The following is a 20843-nucleotide window of genomic DNA, read 5'->3' on the forward strand; positions in this document are numbered from 1 at the left end:
GATGAGCCTCTTTTATAATATCCTTAATAAAGAAAAGCCTGGGCATTCTTGAAATTGCTCTTTGAAGAATCCTTGACAGAACACCAAAGACTTTCGGTGTTGCCTCTGAGCTCTTTCTTTCTCTCAAATAATGTTTAAGACTTCTTACTGGACAGAGTGTGTGTTCCAGCTCCTGTCCTGAAAGATCGGAGAGTCCTTTGACCTCAAAACTCCTAGGCCAAGGTTTTGAAGGGTTCTCATTCTTTGCTAAGAAGAGAGGCTGAAAGGAGCAGATTGCAGAGTCCTTCTTAAAGCCTACAGAACCTTCCAGCTTGTAATTCGCTCACTCTTTTGGCAGAAGCAAGAGGAAAAGAAACAGCGATTTTCTGGTCAAATCCCTGAAGGGAGGCAGATGAGGCGGCTCAAACTTGTTAGACATTAAGAACTTTAGGACCACGTCCAAATTCCAGCTGGGAGGTCTAGGGGACTTATTTTAGAAGTTTCAAAAGACCTTATAAGGTCGTGAAGGTCTTTATTATCCGAGATGTTCAGACCTCTGTGTCTAAAGACTGAAGACAGCATGCTCCTATACCCCTTTATGGTGGAAACCGCCAGGTTACATTGCTCCCTTAGGTAGAGAAGGAAATCCGCAATCTCCATTACAGAGGTACTGGAAGAGGAAACTTTCTTAGATGGCACCATCTCGAAAGACTTCCCACTTCGACTGGTAGAGGCGCAAGGTAGAAGATCTTCTAGCTCTGGCGATAGCCTTAGCAGCCTTGTGCGAAAATCCCTTCGCTTCTAACCAGTCCTTCGACAGTCTGAAGGCAGTTAGGTTTAGGCGGGAAGATTCTTGTGAAATCTGTTGAAGTGGGGCTGTTTGAGAAGATCGCTCCTGAGAGGGAGCGACCTGGGAAAATCTATCATCCATTCCAGTACCTCTAGAACCAGTCTCTGGATGGCCAAAGGGAGCCGATCAGGGTGAGCTTGGTGCCCTTTGGCACGAACTGAACTTCCTGATTACCTCCCTATTATCTTGAAGCGGGGAAAAGCGTAGCCGTCTAGACCGTTCCAATCTAGGAGAAGGCCGTCTATAGCTACTGCTCTGGGGTCCGAGATTGGGGGCAGAAGTTCTCCAACCTCTTGTTCCAATGGGTTGCGAAGAGGTCTATATGAGGTCTCCCCACAGGAACCATAGCCTTTCATGAAACCTCCTGATGAAGGGACCACTCCGTGGGAAGAACTTGATCTTTTCTGCTGAGCAGATCCGCCCTCATTCCTTTCTCCCTGAACAAATCTGGTGAGGAGAACGATGTTTCTCTCCCCTGCCCACAACAGAAGGTTCCTTGCTGCAATGTACAGGGGAGAAGGAATGTGTCCCTCCTTCTTCCTGATATAAGCCAGGGCTGTGGTGTTGTCTGGAGTTGACTAGAACTACTGATCCCTTGACCAGAAGTTCGAATCTGGAAAGAGCTAGGTGAATGGCTACCAGCTCTTTCATATTGATGTGCCAGGCCTTCTGATCCGTGTCCCAGGTACCTGACACTTCTTCCGAGCCTAGTGTCGCTCCCCAACCCGACTCGAGGCGTCTGAGAACAACACTAGGCGAGGCTCGGCGGTTGTAGAGGAATTCTAGACCCAGCTTCTTTGGGTCTAACCACCACGGAGCTGTTCCTTTACCAGAGATGATATTTGGAAGGAATCCGACAAGTCTTGGGACTTCGATCCCAAGATTCTTTCAGGAAGAACTGAAGAGGTCTGAGGTGAAGCCTTCCCAGAGAAACGAACTGTTCCAGCGAGGAAATGGTCCCCAGCAGACTCATCCATTCCTCGCCGAACAACTGTCTTTCTCCAGAAAGTCTGTCACTTTTGAAGGCAGCGTTCCCTTCTTTCCAGGGAGGAAACGCTCGAAAAGAATCCATCGAATCCCCAGGTAGACAATTTCCTGCTGAGGAATCATCTGAGACTTCTCGAGGTTCACAAGAAGTCCTAGAGATTGGACCAGGTTTAAAGTCCGAGAAAGGTCCTCCAGACAACGGTTCTTTGAACTGGACCGGATCTGTCGTCAATCGTCGAGATACAAGGAAATCCTCACTCCCTCCAAGTGCAACCAGTGAGCCACATTCCTGAGAATGGTCGTGAACACTTGGGGAGCTGTGGAGAGTCCGAAGCAAAGAGCCCTGAACTGAAAGGTTCTGCCGTCTACCATGAACCTTAGGAACTTCCTGGAGGAGGGATGGATGGGAACGTGGAAGTAAGCATCCTGAAGGTCCAGGACACCATCAATCTCCTTGACGAAGACCTTTCGACAGAACTGAAGGCGTCGTCTCCATAGAGAACTTCTTCTTTCTGACGAAAGAGTTCAGGGAGCTCACGTCCAAGACCGGTCTCCACCCGCCCGAGGATTTTGGAACAAGAAAAAGAGCGGTTGTAAAATCCCGGGAGTGAAGATCTTGCACGGTTCTATGGCAGACTTTTCTAGCATTTGATCGGCGGCTAGAAGAAGGGCTTGCCTCCGCACAGGATCCTTGTATCTCGCCGATAACTCCCTCGGAGTTGTAGTCAAGGAGGTTTGAAAAGAAGGGAATGAGGTACCCTTCCTCAAAACAGAGAGGGACCATTCGTCCGCTCCCTTTTGTGCCCAGGCTTGGCGAACTGTAAAGTCTGGCACCTACTGGAGTCTGGAGGACTTGATTTTCACTTGGACTTCCTGGAAGGGAGTCCTGAAGAGCCTGGATCTTCTCTCAGGTTTTTCTCGCCTCCTAATAGACCTGGATGAGCGAAAGGGCTCCTGAAAAGGGGGCTTCTCCTTCTTAGCAATAGGCGCAGCAGGTCTCATCCTCTTCGACGACTGAGCTAGAAAGGTCTTGAGAAGCCTTCTCCGACAAAGAACGTCAGAGACTTCCTTTACAGTTTCTTGTGGGAAAAGATGGCTAGAAAGAGGAGCGTACAAGAGGAAGACCTCTGGGAAGGAGAGCCGATTTAGAGGAAAGCGCTGAAGACTGACCTCTTCTTAAGCAGGCCAGTGCCGAACAGGAGCGATCTCCATCGAGCCGTCCTTAACAGCTTTGTCAAGGCAAGACAACACACTGCTGAGGTCCTCCATACTGACTGAATCCTCTTGAAGACTTCTCTGGCTAAGGCCCCAAGAGACCAGTCCAAAGTTGAACACTTCAGCACGGAAAAGGCCCTTGAGGAAATGGTCAGTTCACACAGTCCCCAAGAAGCCTTGGCCGAATTAAGGAGAGTCTTCTGGAAGAATCTACCAGCGAAGAAAAATCTGAGCCAGCAGAAGAGGGGAGAGCTAATCCCATAGGCTCCCTGGTCTCGTACCACATTCCTGCTCTTCCCGAAAGCCTAGGGGGAGGCAAAGAAGACAGTCTTGCCTGCATCCTTCTTTGAGGAGAGCCACTCTCCGAAACCTTTAAGAGCTTTCTTCATGGAGATCGTAGGGTAGCATTTTAACAAGAGGAAGATTTGAAGCCTTGGTGCTCGAGAGCATAGAACCAGGGAAGGAGGAGAAGCAGGCTTGAGGGAATCTCCATACTCCTGGACTAGTAGAGCTGTCAACCTCTTGTAATCAGAAATTGTGATGTCCTTAGGAGATTCGTCCTCCGATAACGCCTCCAGGCCAGAAGGAGGAGGAGAGCGTCTAGAAGTAGCAGGGCATTTAACAGAAGAAAGCGCCTAGAAGGAGAAGAGCCTTTGTCCACTGGAGAGCGATGATCCGGAGAGAAGCGCCTATAAGCTGACTGGCGCCTGACAGAAGAAGCAGCTCGAACCGAAGAGGAGCCCTTGCTGGGAGAGGCGCCTAACAGGCAGGAGGCCCTGAGGCGAACGAGCAGGGCGTCTGACTGAGGAGAAAGTATCTCCACAGGAAGACCGGCGAGCCGATGGCGCGGCGCCTGGGTGGGTGTCTGCCGGGAGGAGGCGCCGCTCTTAGCGCCTACCAGGAAGGCGCCTACCAGGCGCCTATCAGGAAGGCGCCTACCAGGAGAAGCGCCTATCAGGAGGCGCCTACAAGGAGGCGCCTGGAGAGGAGCGCCTGCAGGAGAGGAGCGCCTACCAGGAGAGGAGCCTGGAAGGAGAGGGCCTGCTGCTGGAGCGCTTAACAGGAGAAGGGCGCTTCCTAGAGGCGACTTGCTGGGAGAAGAGAGTCTCTTGGAGGACTTAATCTGGAAGAGAGGCATCCTTCCGGAGGGGAGGTGCTCTTTGATAAAAGGAGCCAGCAAGAGCAGCGAGTTGAGCCTGGAGGCCTACCAGGATCTGCTTGGTGGACTCCTGAACACCAGAAGAAGAGGAGGAAGATCTTGAGTCCTCTTCTTGAAACAGAGAAGCCTTCAGGAAAGCGCTCAGGGCTAGAATCAGCGTCTCCTCTAGGAGCCTTCCCAAGTCCTCTTCAAAGGGCGCGACTCCTCAGCCGAACTCCAACCACGTTTAGGAGGCGAAGAAGCAGAAGAAGAGAAACACTTCTTTAAGATCCCTTTTCTCACGGCGATCTAAGGCAGCCTGGGGCGTCAGCAGGCGCTGCGAAGGGCGCCTGACCGTTGGGAGGCGCTCTTCATCTAGTTTGCGGTCGACATTCCTCCTCCACTGGGTCTGGGAGTTTGGAAGAGGTCTAGGCCTAGGAAGCAATGCGGGCGGTCAGACGCCCCTCCACTACACTGGGACACTACACAAATCACTATCACTTATCACTTTCTTTTTTCCTCCATAGGTGCATCCGCAACTGCATCTTAGCGGATCGAAGCCTTTTGCAACCATCTCCGGTCATGAATCCACAGGTTCGGCGAAAGGGTGAAGGAGCTGAAACAACTGGGTGACAGGAGAATCTGGAAAGTGTTAGGATCTAAATCTACCTCCTTGAAAAGACCTACTAAGCGCTTCTGGAAGAAGCCTTCCTAACTCTGATCCTTCTCCAACTTGCGTACATAAGAGTTTAACGCCTTCCATTCCAGTTCAGTGAGATTCTCATTCAACACACGTGTTCTCAAGAGCATTCATTCTCCCTACACCTCGAACACACAGAATGAGGATCTACCATAAGCTTTCGGTAGTCTCAGTTACAATCAGACCTTACACACACACGAAACACAGTTAACACTCTGATCAGACATTCTTAAGAAAATACCAAAGCCAAAATCAAAACAGTCCACAAAAGCGTATGCCAAGCCAAAGATCAATACGTCACCAAAGGTCAGTCCAAAATAATCCTCAGCAAGCGAAAAATGAAAATCAAAGCAGAAGGAACCAACAACAGATGTTGCGGAACCAGCGACAGAAAATCTGACATGAAAGCGGGAATGGTTCTATTCCGCCACCCAGCCGGCGGGTATGAGTAGATCACCTGACCTACCTGTCGCGTGTGCATGAGAATTTGAATTTCTGTCAGGAACGCCGGAGACTATAGCTAAGTATATATCTGACGGGTAAGTTTCATGTACAAAACTACATTTCTTTACTAGATTTATAGTAACCATGATGGAACTCATTGATAAATTCACTAGGATGCATATTTTCTGAATGATGTTAAGTATACAATATAAAATGCAACCACTGTCTATCCCCTTTGTCAAGCAGGAACAAACCATCAAACTGTGTGAATAGTGTTTCCACACATCTCTCTTTTTCATATCCTTAACGCTGACTTTTGTAAAAGTGGCTGCTCTACCAGTTGGTGACAAATGAACTGCTAAAGTAGAATTTTACTGTGGTAATTCTTTAAGTTCTACCATACCAATATCAAGGTTCCGACTTTCTTAAATAGCACCACTTTCAAGTTTTGGTGATCACTTAGGAGACCAAACACTTATATTACAACTAGAAGTTTTGTTGAAGTTCTACTTCTGAGGTAAACAACAGTCTTCACTCATCTCACAAAGACTGCTACCTTAGCCACACCAACCACAGCTGATGACAGTTAGCCAGGTATAAGCAGTAATGACATCATGGCTACTGTCGCCATCACAAATGATACCTTCACACTGGCAGTACTGAACATGAAAAACAAATGGACTTATTTATAAAATTCAACAATATAACCATTCAATAATAGTCCATCTATAAAACATTTTAAAAAAGAAATTATGAAATGAGCCATTCAAAGAGTGTCAGAAACACCAAGAAAAGGATCATCAAAAACAAGCTGAGCAGAAGTACAAGGTGAGTGATGAGCTTTGTTGACGAGACGCTGTACCTAATTCCCAAGAGGAAGATGCCTTAGTCATCTACATAATTACCACTAAAACTAATTTGGGATTCAAGTCCTGCTCTCTCCAGACTATCAAAACAAAGCTTTTGCAGATAAATGGATTGTAATTTCATATGAATACAAGTTACCAACATACTAAACATTTTTACTTAGAGATTTCCTTTCCCAGGTTAGACAAAAATTGAGTTCCCTTCCTTTTCTTTAGTCTTGTGCAATTTCTGTTTGAATTTTCACTTGGTGTCAGTCTTCTCTTGTGTAGTTTCTCAATACTTTTCTGGTCCTTTATACCAGTCTTCATGCTACTACTTCCAGAATTATATAAATTTTCACAATAAAATTTATTTGGATGCTTACCTACTGTTAAGATAGTTTATATCTCCGTGTTGATAGGCGAGTCGACATTCAAACAAAAGAAGAAGATCGCTTGGCTGGTCCGGATGACTTGTCTAGTACACGTTCTTCACCAGGGGTGTTTCAAATGTCTTGGCTCTTGTCAAAATTCTCCTTGACAACCCCACTAAGTTTGTAGGAAGGTTGGGCAGGTCTACATTAAAGACAGCTGATTCCATTTTTGAAAATATAGTGGGTAGTGCAGCTAGACAAAATCCACTCAGCCAATCAAGCTAAATGTTTCTTGCACAAAACCCAAAACATTCTTACCCAATCTGGAATAAATACCTCTACAATATAAATGTACGCTCCTATACAATGTATGCACCTCCATGCTCCCCAACATATCAAAACCCGGGATTTAAAACAAAGAGCCTAAAAGGATTGCTCTTTCTTCAGTTCAGAAAATCACACCCTCAAGCTACAGATTTTTCATAAAACTGAATGAAACTACTTTCTTATATGGCAGTCTGCTCAAATATGTCACAGAGAACATCGTGTTCTTTGACAAAGGCAATCTAAGTTTTCTTACCTTTGCCCCCTTCCAGGCAAAGGTATGAAGTAAACAGATCTTAATTGCCCTAACAGGACAGAGAAGTGTTTCCTCTTCCTTCCATACCACAGAGGTTGAATTCAGACTTCTTACGGTTCTTGGTAAAATCTTAGGATTAACATAATTCTCCGCTCTAAGAAAAATAAAAAAGATAAAATAGCATCCCCTTTACACCAGCTTTATAGGAGAATGCTTGTGATAAACCTAATCTTTTAACTGCCACTAGTGGTAACAAAAAAGTGTTTCATAGTAAATATTTTGGTAGTGTGGGTCAATTGTTCTTCATGGAAGAATACGAGAGAGATCTACCGAGAGTGCTCAAGAGTCTGGAAATAATTCCCTAAGAGGCCACTAGGGCTCTACATTGGTACCTATGTGTTCAAAACTTTCCTCATAATTTCTAAATTGGGTAAACTTGCATAAATGCATTCACTGCTCAAGCCTGAAGGCCCTGAAAGGAGAAGTAATGGATTGGTTGTTTCTGTTCATCTGTATGCTAATAAGTTCACATTTTGAGCTCTCCCCCAACTCCAGTGACTGGCAGGCTTGCAGATGTAATGACCAATCTGTCGGCAGAACTTGTCCTTCTTGGACCATCAATTGCCAAAACCTTGTTCTTCCCTGAAATGAACTGAAACCAATACTACGTTGTCTATTTCTGCCCAAAGAAGCAGTCTTGCTGCTATGGTTTAGTTTCTGACCAAGTGTCTGCATTGTAGAAACTCTTCCATGTAGCCAAGAGTTCAAGGTCGTTTAACAGCAACTCTTTCTGCTGATCACTACATCCTTGACCTCTCTAGGGTGTCCAGACCTCACTGAAGCATCTGAAAACAAGGAGAGGTCTGGGTTCACTACTCTTCCAGTTAAAACTACCAGGAATCTTAAACACTCTTTCCACCACCCTATCATCTCTCTTAAGGATTATCCTCAGCTCTCCGTTGGGCGAGTCGGTAGAGCTTCGGACTGTCACTTGACGGGCCAGAGTTCAATTCCCCGGCCGGCATAAAGAGTTAGAGGAATTTATTTCTGGTGATAGAAATTCATTTCTCGCTATACTGTGGTTCGGATTCCACAATAAGCTGTAGGTCCCGTTGCTAAGTAACCAATTGGTTCTTAGCCACGTAAAATAAGTCTAATCCTTCGGGCCTCCCCTAGGAGAGCTGTTAATCAGCTCAGTGGTCTGGTAAAACTAAGGTATACTTAAGGATTATCAGGTGTAGTGTTGACCATTCTATGGTGTATTGTAAGTCAGTGTCACAACCCTTATCCTAACTCTTGTTTGTTATGAGATGGAGGGATAAACAAAAAACCTGGATGTAGGTTTAAGAATAAGTTTATTAATTTAACTTGTTGTTTCAAAGTCCCTCCTGCAGAAACTGGTGATGAATATGACCCTGGATTTACTTAAAAGGTTAATGAACATTTGCTGTACCTTTGCAATTCTGTTATGCTGAGACCACACTGTAATTGTGCCTGATTGATTATTCTAACAAATTCTCCAGTAAGATCATGTGTCCAAACAAAGAAAGACATTACCTAGTAGGGAGCTTCCTTAAGGGCTATAATTCTTTGAAAAGCAAGATGTGTCTATTTACCTTCCAACACCAAAGCCTGTAAATTGCAAGAGTCTACCCTCATTCCCAGACAGAGAATCATCTGAGAAGGAATTAGGGAAGTCTACTGAAAATCATAATGCACAGAGACTGAGCCACATGAAGCAAAAGAACCTTGCCCTTCAGAAAACCATCAGAAGAGTTGGCCAACTTGAACCAGTTGACTCAGTACAAAATTATTCTTCCTTGTAAACGATGACACCATCGCCCCTGTGGTCAACAAAATCTTTGTGAATACTTGAGGCACTGTACATAAGTTGAAACAAAGCCCTTAGAAATGGAATACCTTCCTTGCATATGCACATCAAAGGAACCAGCATAAGTGAGGATATTTTGGTAAACAGAAAAAATGCATCCTGCATGTCCACCAAACCATCCCATAGTTCTCTTGGAAAGTCACTAAAACCTTCCTGGATAAATCTCATACAGAATGGGGACAGGTGAATAAGGTTGTTCAGTCTCGATATGTTCAACACTGGGTGCAAATCTAAGGTTGCTTATGGTGCTAGAAAAAAGTTGGTAGTAAAATCCTGGTGAATTGCCTACACCAACTCCACTGCATTCTTCTAGAATTACAACCTCTTACTAAAGATCAAGATATTTCTCCTGGTGGAGAAGATATGAAGGAAAGGTTATAAGAGATGCCACCAGTAGAGGGGAACCAAAAAAGGAATCATAACTCTCCCTCAGTACCTCTACCATCCAGGGTTCTGCTCTTAAGTCTCTCTAAACATGCTAGAAGGCTTGTAATTGACCTCTTACCAGCACCTGAGTGCTCAAAAAGTATAAAAGACAACTTAACTGGACGGCTTGAAGGAAGAGGAGACAGGCCTTTCATCCCTAAGTGAGAGATTATCTAAGAAATTCTTTATTATTCTGTGCTAATATATCTACCTTTATTGCCTTAAAAAGAGTCGGGCTTAGAAGATGACCCAAAGGAGAACAAAACAGATGCCATCTCCTGTGCAGGAGAAACCTTTGACGAAAGGTAGGAGCATAGTTATTTTCACTTCTTCAAAATCAAGTTAGTATAAGCATGACAACATTCTCCTGCAGCGTCTGAAATGGCATTCACCATTCTTCCCAAGCTAAATTCCAGTTGGCATCATGAACCCTAAGCTGGCACAGAGAAGAGGAAATCATACTGAGTGAAAGTTTAGCAAAAGATAATACTTCAAAAACTCTGAACAGAGACCTGGACAGAAACTCTCTGTCTCAGCACATCCAAAGCACTATATCAGTCTCAAGAGCATGTCTCTTCAAAGAAACAAGACAGACAAAGAAAACTGAACCTTCAACTGAAGATGTTTTAAGTGTCAGTAAAGTGCCTGTATCATAACAGGCAGCTCTTCACAACTTCAAAAAACCAGGAAGACAAGAGCGCAGACTTGAAAGAGACTTTGTGTGCCAGAGTACAAATCTCATTGAAATGTACTCTAACTGTAGGAGAAGCCTTTGGTTTCTTTAAAGACTTAATGGGACCGAAATATTCAAAGATAACAGTCATTTTTTTCTTTACAGGACCTCCTTCCTCCAGTAAATGAGGATCAAAAGAAGTGCAACACTCCTGCAAATCCCAGGATTGGAAAGAGAAACCTTGTTGGAAGCAGAAGGAAGAGACTTGCAAATAGATGAAGAAACAAAATGTAAACAACAAACAGGTGCATTTTGAGGAGGGTGAGGAATAGCAGATAACAGAAAAGATTTAGTATAAGTAGATGTACAAGAGATTGATATAACAATCAGCTGAGTCAACATAACAACGGATATTAGAACTCACAACAGACACATTACAGTATTATAAATAACACTGTCTATACAGTCAACCTCTACTTATTCGTGGTTCAGCATTTGTGGCTTCAGTTATTCAAGGATTTTTCTGTGGAACATAATATATCCACATTATTTGCGAAAAATTCGCCTATTTGCAGGATTTTTCATTGGGCAATTACTGTATTTTCATATTTTCAGGATTAAATGTTTTAGGATGATAGTTTACGGTATATTTGGTGTTTGAATATTAAAATAGGCAGTGATAAGTGTTTTTAGAGGGGGTTTCGGTATTCGCAGATTTTCAGTATTCGCAGGTGCATGTAGTATGCATTTCCTGCGAATACCGGGGGACGGCTGTACTTTTATCATTAGTCCTCTCGGTGCTAACAATCTCATTACCAGATGCCAATGATAGATAGGTCGAAACAAGGTGCATTTACCCAAATTATCTTTCAGCGAATGCATTAAATGAGACTTTGTGTGAAAAATGAGAGGCAGGCAATGGATGGCACATCTCCTGCAGAACCAACCCGGTTCCCTGGCAGCGGACTCTTCCAACTGTTGCAGGGCAGTCCTGAACTTGGGCTACAAACAAATGAGGGCACCGACAGGAGAACACAAAAAAGATCACACACTATAGGGGGACCGGAACAGTTCACTCACAAAAATAGTCAAATCTCTTACTGACTTAAATAAGTTTTACATCCTGTTCTAACTTCTCAATATGCTTTTCCTGAAGCAAAAGGGGATTGGAAGGCAGAACTAATGAGAAAGTCTCAGTACTAGCTAAAGCATTAGCAGAAGAAAAAGTCGCAGACTCAGTAGGGCTAACTACAGACAAAGTACCCGGAAAAAGGGGGGAAATGACAGGTTTATGACCTGACCTATTTGCTTTCGCAACCTATCTGCTTCTCTTCTCCTCCTGTGTCTAACAAACTCAAACATAAAGTCCTTACAACAATCCCTACATTCCTCACATCTATTTTCTAGATCACACTCTATATCCCTGCAGCCAGCACAAACAGTGTTCATTTATGTAACTCAAATTCAACATCCTATTAACAGAGAAACCATTCCTACAGAACCTGACATTTTCAGCCTTGTTTCCAGTGAAACACATCCTAGGAAAAATAAATTTACTGTACCATGAGAGCAACATACAGCCAAGACCATGAAATACCAACGAGCACTGTGGCAATGGCAGCAAGGAGAATTCTAACAAGAGCTAAAACATTCAAAAAACATCTGGCGGAGAACAAGCAGAAAGACAGTCATCCAGGACAGCCAAGTGGTTTTCACTGTTAGAATGCTGACTCGCTTATCAGCAAGGAGATATAAGCTATCTTTAGCAGAAAGTAAGATCCATCCCAAATAAGTACTTTTCTGATTAACTGCTCCAAACCCCTTTTAGCCACAGATGCCCACCTAGTCTTAGTTTTTGGCATCTCTTACTTTTTGTACTAAAGACACTACATCTCTGAACCTTCATTACTAATATGACCTTCCTAACACATTCAAGTCAAGAATCTTAGCATTTTTTAGTTAAGTCTGTTGAAAACTCCTATGTTTTCTTTTAAAATGCCTATATCTATTTGCTTAGTAGAATAGTAAAGGTCTTATATATGCATCATACACTTTTGCTCAGTTTACTAAACAATGTAAATAAATAGAGATCATCAATAATAGGTTTGTAAATCTCTTGTTTTTAAAACACAATTCTTTTGAGACAGCTAAATAACCATGGCATATAATTTTCATATCTCTTAATATTAATATAGCTAGTTTTTATAAAGATAAATATAGCCAAGAAGTCAACACACATTTTCCAAGACTTACATGAAATTCGAGACCCAAAAACTGTAGCAAGAGTGGAATTGGCGAGGACATACGGTGTGCAAGAAAGTGATCCACCATCAACAATAATTACTCCAACTGAAGAAACCCAAGCATATGGAGGATCATAATACATCTTCAGACATCGAGTACTTGTAACCATGGCAAATTTAACATCCCAAAGTACCAACAAACTGCCTGTAAGAAAACATTATGCTCATCAGAATGATTATTAATATACTGTAGTAGTAAAATTAATTAACAACTCATATAAAAATGATTCCAACTGAAAATTTTGCTTTGATTCAGAGCTTCTAACAGATATGTCAAGAACAAATAACTCATTACAGTATAAGGATTTTGTAGAAAACAGACAGTCCGCTATTTGTCAAACAGCTATAATATCATAAATGCAATATAAAGTATTAACATGGCTGAAACAGCCATGAATGAGTGTGGCTTACCAACACATGTATGAGTAAGACAAGAAAAGGCTGATAACTGGCAACAGTTAGTGATTCCATTATGATTTTCTCTTGCCAATTGTGTTGCCTGTACAGTTGCTCTGGAAAGTTCTGGCATACTTTTCAGTGGATTTCGTTCACCAAAATATATTTTTTTCCCTTTTAAAATCACATAGAAACCAAACTTTACAATTAGAATAAGATTACTCTGCATACAAACAATATATAATTTATAAAACTGGCAGAAAAATAAGATGAATGAAAAAAATTTAATGAAACATATTGAAACCCAAAACTGTCATTTGATGAAATTTGAGGACTGAAGTACGGAGGACAGTGAACCAAAATCTCAATAACTGTGAGCATTTACTTTTACTATTACATTCAGATATTTGTGTTTAAGGCTAAAGTAATAAAATTATTGCTGATATCTAGAAATATTCGTTGCAATTTAACAGAAAAAAGGGATAATATTTCCTCCGTATTTGAGTTTCGCTGTTCGTCATGACGTTACATACTGTGTGGGCAGGGAAAACAAACAATTTAACATAAATAGTTGAATGGCAACTATATCAAGATGAAACATCATCGGCCCACACACTGCCATCTCTCTCAGAGAATCAATTGCAAATTCACACAAGGCCATTGTTTCTGCGGGAGAAATTTCACAGCAGCTTGGCGCGTGCGAAAGGACTGTATATAGATGGATACAACAAGAGAGGGAAAGGGGAAATGTCAAGAATCTTCACAAAGTGGACGACCACACCACACAACTCTTCTACTGATCAAGATCAGCTGATCACAGACATGGTCCATAGAACTCCAACTCCAGCAATAAGGAAGGAGACAGGGATTTAAGTTGGAGTCATTCCCATAATCCTGGACAGATTGCATGAGACTGAAATATATCACCACATTCTATGAAAGTTCTCCTTACCCAATGTCATCAAAAGGACAGGCTTTTATCTGCTTTGAAATATTATCCAATGACTGATGAGTTTTGGAACAAGGTCATCTTTTGTGATGAAAAAACATTCTCTACTGATGCACACAGTAGCTTTCACTGTTCGTAAATCTGCAAACACAGTACGTAAAAAAACGGTTATAAGGGTAAAAGTTGAATAAAGAATATGTAGACTTTAAAAATGGGAGGCTTAACATTCCCAGTAAGAATGTGTCACTCAAGATGAATTTTAGTTTTTTTTTTATTGTAAGACTGTCATAACAATCATATTGTTTCATTCCATAATATTCCAGTCAAAAGAATGAAGGCTTTATTGTCAAAATGTCTATCTTAAGAATTGGCCATTTATATTATTATAGGTCTATTATAAAAATTAGACCATTAGACTTCTTATTATAGGCTTATTATAAGAAATGTCACTATATTATTACAGGTATATAGTATGGATTTGATCTTTTTATCACTAGATATTTGTGTCAGTATAGGTATACCGTATGCATCAATGTTTTATTTATTATGGAGCTATTATATTAAGTGTATATTTTATGGATACTTTGTCTATTCTAGTTCTTTTCTTTGATAATGATCCACCTATGCTTCACACACATGTTAAAATGTAAATAATTCTAAGAATACTTTTGCATAAACAGAGATAGGGAATAGAACTAGGATCTATGCCCATTTTCTTCTTCATCATCTTCATTATCATTTTCATTGTCTTTTACAATTGTTTTATTACCTTCAGGTATTATATACCCTGAAAACGTCTCATCATGGTTGAGTGGAAGAATTACTGCAGCATCCCTATGGTGATGGATGGCTGCCAGTGATCCAGGGGAAATGATAGAAATAGACACATGAATGAACAGATCCCAGTATATTAGCATTCTAGAGGGAATTTTGGTGCCATCAGTGAGAGCCATACTAATCCCAGAGCCAGAGCCAATATATGTAGTCATGGACAACACTTCTGCCCATAATGCTATCCAAATTATAAAAGAACAGTTCAGAGAACATCCACTCGTAATCAGAACCGAATTACCAGCAAAGTCACCTGACTTGAATGCCATTGAAAACCTTTGGGGGTTATATAACTAATAAATGGGATGCAAGTAATACCAAGACCAGGGATCACTTAATAAGACATGCCAAGCCAGTCTGGGAATCACTTAGACCTAAACAGGAAGAAATAAACATTTGTGAAAAGACAGTGGGTTCAGTGTTCAAGACATGAGGTATGTTAACCCTTAAACGCCTATTGGACGTATCATACGTTGACTAAAATTGTCTGTTGGGTGCCAAAACAAAAAATTTGTCTTTTGTCGACCGAAATGGTCGAAAAAATGCAATTGTACAAGCTAAAACTCTCACATTCTAGTAATATTCAATCATGTACCTTCATTTTGCAACAAATTGGAAGTCTCTAGCACAATATTTCTTGTAACTCACGAAAAATTTCATAAACCTTCGTCATTTTGTCAATTTTTGCACTTTTCTATATTAGCCGTTACATAAAATTTTATATATGAAAATGCAATTTCATGTACAATACAGCAAAAATACAACCCATGGTTGTAGCTTTATCAGTTTGAAATATTTTCATATAAACCACGATAACTGCCAAAATTTCAACCTTGGTCAACTTCGACCGAAATGGTACAGCTAAAACTCTTACGATTAGTAATATTCAATCATTTACCTTCATTTTGCAACAAATTGGAAGTCTCTAGCACAATATTTCGATTTATGGTGAATTTTTGAAAAAACTTTTCCTTACGTCCACGCCAGAAATTCTTTAAATCACGTTGTCGTAATGTTTGCACTGTTTTATATTAGTCGTTACATAAAGTTTTATATATGGAAATGCGCGAAATTTCATGTAGAATACAACAGAAAATAACTCATGGTTGTAGCTTTTATCAGTTTTGAAATATTTTCATATAAATCACGATAACTGCCAAAATTTCAACCTTTGGTCAACTTTAACTCGACCGAAATGGTAAAAAATGCAATTATAAGCTAAAACTCTTACATTCTAGTAATATTCAATCATGTACCTTCATTTTGCAACAAACTGGAAGTCTCTAGCACAATATTTCGATTTATGGTGAATTTCTGAAAAAAAATTTTTTCCTTACGTCTGCGCACGGTAACTTCGCCGAACATCTCAGAAATTCTTTTGTCATGTTGTCGTAATGTTTGCATCGTTTACATTAGTCGTTACATAAACTTTTATATATGAAAATGTGCGCAATTTCATGTAGAATACAACAGAAAATAGCTCATGGTTGTAGCTTTTATCAGTTTTGAAATATTTTCACATAAATCACGATAACTGCCAAAATTTCAACCTTCGGTCAACTTTAACTCGACCAAAATGGTAAAAAACGCAATTGTAAGCTAAAACTCTTACATTCTAGAATATTCAATCGTTTAACTTCATTTTGCAATAAATTGGAAGTCTCTAGCACAATATTTTGATTTATGGTGAATTTTTAAAAATAAACATTTTCCTTACGTCTCTTGCGCTGTAACTCGGCCGAACATCTCAGAAATTCTTTTGTCTCGTTGTCGTAATATTTGCACCACTTTATATTAGTCGTTACATAAAATTTTATACATGAAAATGTGCGCAATTTCATGAACAATACAACAAAAAATAACTCATGGTTGTAGCTTTTATCAGTTTTGAAATATTTCCATATAAATCACAATAAATAGAAAAAATTTGACTTTTGGTCAACTTTAACTTGACCGAAATGGTCGAAAACTGCAATTGTAAGCTAAAATACTTACAGTGTAGTAATATTCAATCAATTAGCTTCATTTTTCAACAAACGGGAAGTCTCTAGCACAATATTTCGATTTATGGTGAATTTTTGAAAAAAAATTTTTTACGTCTCCGCTGCGTTACTAATTCATGCATCATTTTGTGATAATATTTTCTCTGTGTTGCTTTGATCGTTTTAAAATTTGTTATATACCAAAATCATCGCAATTTAGTGTACAATACAACTAAAAAAATTAACTCATTAGCTTTAACCGTTTTGCTTACAGCGATTTGTATACAATTATATACGAGTTATTTTTTTTTCGCTGTCATATATTCCAATATTTATATATGATAAATGATATTTTTTTTTATTTCTGATGGTTGCATACTAAACTTCAGGCAATGACAAAAAAAATGAGCCAAAAATGAACTCTTAATCTTAAAACCTAAGCGTGCTGTGAGTTTTGAAAAAACTTTTTTTCTTCGGTGCTAACTCACTAAGCATGCGGCATATGGAAGACGTTTTTGTAAATAGGGCTTCGGCGTTAAAGGGTTAACTGATAACTGGGGTTCATAGGGGGCAGCACGGCTCTTTAATTTTTCTATTTATAGTTATATGGTAACTGTCTGACTATGTACTTCATTCATTTGTTTATTTATCTACTTTATTTACATTTGTTTTTTATAAGAAACATATAGACCTATGTAAAAAGTGTTGGACATATTGGATATTGTTGAGTAGGGATAAATATATTTATTCATTTTATATTCAATATTTCATTTATCTAATATCTTAAAGGACAATGTTGTAGTTTGTTACAGCAATGTTGAGCAAATAAATACATACGATGGCAAAGCAATGGGAATCTTATGCACCACCAATCTCTCTCTCTCTCTCTCTCTTATAATTTTGGCATGTTAAAATCTATAACAGCAAAAGGAAAAGCATTAAACAGGAATTTAGTAATACAATAAAACAACACACTCATTATTTCTTCTGAATCTGTTTTTTCTTGTAGTAGGCTATATATGACCTGGTAACAGTACTGTTTTATAAACTTGTCTGAAACACAATGGAAAATGTGCCAGAACTTTACAGAGCGACTGTATATCTTTAAATAGTTTACACACAAATCAAGATACTATATACCAAGTGTTCTTTGTAACTGCCATCAACAATCAGTGAATCCTTTTTTAAAGTGTGGCATGAGCTAGTATAGAACTATAGAGCAGAGAGGAAAATAAGAGAGAAGAAAATGAACAGAATAATATTACATTTCTTAGAGATTTATGATACATATCACTTGGTAAACTGCATACAAAAGAAGTAGCGAAGCAAAAATAAAAAAAATCATGAATAATAGAAAACCAGGTGGGTCAAAGAGGCTTTTAAAAGTTTACAACAAGAAAATATAATTAATGCATACAATCCTGGAATTAGGACCTGATAGTCGGTTAAAAGCCTTTCAAAACTTTCACATTTTAAAAAGATATACAGTAATAACCACTTCAGGCAATCTAAACATTCAGGAAGCAAGTTAACAAGGTAAGAGGTTGGTACAGAAAACAATAATGATGGATATGAAAGCAAGAGAGCTTACGAAGAGCAAGATAACAATATCTATGGAGATTGAATAAGAAACTAGAGAGCCTGATAAAAGCAAGATAACATTTACTTAGAAGGCACTTAAATAAAGTGGGGATTTCCTTAATGATCTACCAGGTAACTTATGCTCTCTAATTAGTGTAACTGATACATGGTTTTGAAATACACATTACATAAAAAGTACTGTGGTTAAATCTATCTTCAATCATGGGAAGTTGTGTCCAAGACTACAGAAGGCCACAATACTCAGGCTATATGTTACAGCCCCAGATCTAAGAACATCTGGCATTTGGCATCTAACTGTGGCATCCAAGATGATTCAGCAACAGCAAATAGTTAACTACATGCTACTGTGAAAGTTGGAGAAAATAAAATCTGGAAGGTTAAGTGGAGAGGCAGGTCAAGCACTTGATATACCAATCTATCATAAACTCATACCAGTGAAACAAGGTACTCATCACCTCTGGAATGGAGGATGCACTTAGCACTGCTCATTTTCAACAGCTATTTAACACTATTTGTTTACATGAGGGTATAATGAAAAGCAAGAAGCTAAAAGTGTCCTTATCCCTGTAAAGTGACTTGTGAGATGCAAGCAAGTATGAGGGAAGGACCTCCTAAGCCATAGGGCCTCTTACAACTCTATCACCACTAACATGGCAATTCAGATCCATGACTTTCCATCCAGATTAGCAAAATATGAAATCATAAACTGATCCATGACTTTCCATCCAGATTAGCAAAACATGAAATCATAAACTAACTTGTATCTTTAAATAATCATATAAAAGTTTGCATGAGATGGCAAACACAAGGAAAACCATAACACAATACTGTTTGAAAACTAAAAAAAAAAAAAAGTTTTCCAAAAAATACTTACCTTCATCTTTAAGATCAGCCCCAATCAAAGCAATGTGACTTGATGAAACAGGCAGAATTCTGGCATTCCTTGAAGCATCAATCACATTCACAGTTGAATACTGCCGGCCTGGAAGCCTCTCTATTGGATCATTATGTAGGTTGTGACAATACATAATTCCACTGGACCCTACATATATAAAAAGAAAAAACTGTAAAATCCGTCAAGTTCTGAGTATTGTAAGTTTATCGTACTATACATTAAAAAATTAACTTCAACTAGCTGTATAATGGCTAAACAATACTATATAAGATGGTAAGAAGTGAAAAGCTACTTATTCGATCACTTTCAAAACAAAATCTTTGACAGCTGCATCATTACAAAATAATGGAACCGATAACACCTACAATTAATAAACAGTTCTTTCTGCCATAAACCCAAAAACATACAGGTATGTACACAATAATTACTTTCCATGTTAAATTCCCAAAAGATTTTCCATTGAAAACAACTTTTTTGAGAGAAACCTGAAATTCACATAGGTTTCATGCTGTGTAAGATTAACTAATGATCCGTGTCACTCAGATGATCAAGTTGCTGATTAAAATGTACCTGATGATAAAATATGTTAGTGTTTCATATAAAATGTAATTGAATTTCAGTAATTTCATCATTTACATACCTTATCAAAATACAGTATACGACTTTTCAATTTCAATTAATCTATCATTATATCATAAGATCAAGTTGATATATATCAGTTACTTCGGAGGCCTATAATCTTGAGGTTATCTGGTGATGAAAAATCAAGGAAGAATGTCAACATCACTCTAACTGTATGGAACAGTAACATATCTTTCATATACAGTACAGCCCCTCTTGATTGTACATGACCCATAAAAAAATAAAAAGTATTACAGTCATAGCATTTGATCTTACATGAGTTCGACCTGAAAGCGAATTCACACACACAGTAACTTTTCATCTGGAACCTAACTAATTGGCAGACGCGATTTTCCATCACCCATGTGAAATTCTTGAGAAACCTTGCAGAAGTGGTTATGTTTAATTTTTGAAGTAAAATTTATAAATTTTCATGCTTTTATTAAATTAAAAATTGTCAATAAAAAAATGCATTTCCAGCTTTTGTGTGTCAAATCTGTATGAAAAACCTTACAAATTTTTATTTTTGTACATTCATCAATATGATGCAAAGTTAGTGTACTTTTACAAGATGTATAACCCATTTACAAAGTTACTGCACTAAAAAAAGATGATACAGTCTCTCATCTAAAAATGCTTGTTTAATGTTTAAAGTACAGTACAGTACATTTATAAGTTTTCATGCTTTTAACTGTAAAATCAATATGGAAAATTTATATTTTTGTACATAAATATCATCAAGTATTATGCATAAAGGTTTTGTCACTGTGACTTTACATGAATGAGAACAGGTTGTTCACTGCATCAGTTTGATAAAAATGATATTTTTAATGTAATATCAGAGATGTAACTAAAAGTTGTATAAATGTCATTTTTAAAATTACTTTGTTAACCTCAGAGAAAAGTGCTGGATAAAATCTTTATGAAAAATAAATTAAAAACAGCACGTTCAGTTGGTGTACTTTACAAGATGTGATACCCAATCACAAAGTTACTGCACTTTTCAAAGATGATACCCCTGCAGAAAATATGTTTAATTTTTTGAAGTATTTGTTTTATAAGTTTTGCCGTGTTTTTAAAAAATCAGCATGGTAAATTTGTATTTATATATTTGCACATAAATACTATTCAAAAAAGTGCAATACTGTTGGTTATGTGTTAC

General features: G+C 39.0%; 1 protein-coding gene across 1 annotated transcript in view; it reads right to left on the reverse strand.

Annotated features, from left to right (window-relative positions):
* The window catches only part of LOC136837804 (uncharacterized), a 49561-nt gene that overhangs the window by 16942 nt on the left and 11776 nt on the right, over positions 1 to 20843 (reverse strand). The window contains 4 exon segments of the mRNA XM_067102712.1: positions 12356 to 12550; positions 12817 to 12975; positions 19040 to 19199; positions 19202 to 19207. Of these exon segments, the coding sequence (XP_066958813.1) occupies positions 12356 to 12550; positions 12817 to 12975; positions 19040 to 19199; positions 19202 to 19207 (520 nt within the window).

The sequence above is a fragment of the Macrobrachium rosenbergii genome, unplaced genomic scaffold (assembly GCF_040412425.1).
Source record: "Macrobrachium rosenbergii isolate ZJJX-2024 unplaced genomic scaffold, ASM4041242v1 13864, whole genome shotgun sequence".
NCBI classification, from domain to species: Eukaryota; Metazoa; Arthropoda; class Malacostraca; order Decapoda; family Palaemonidae; genus Macrobrachium; species Macrobrachium rosenbergii.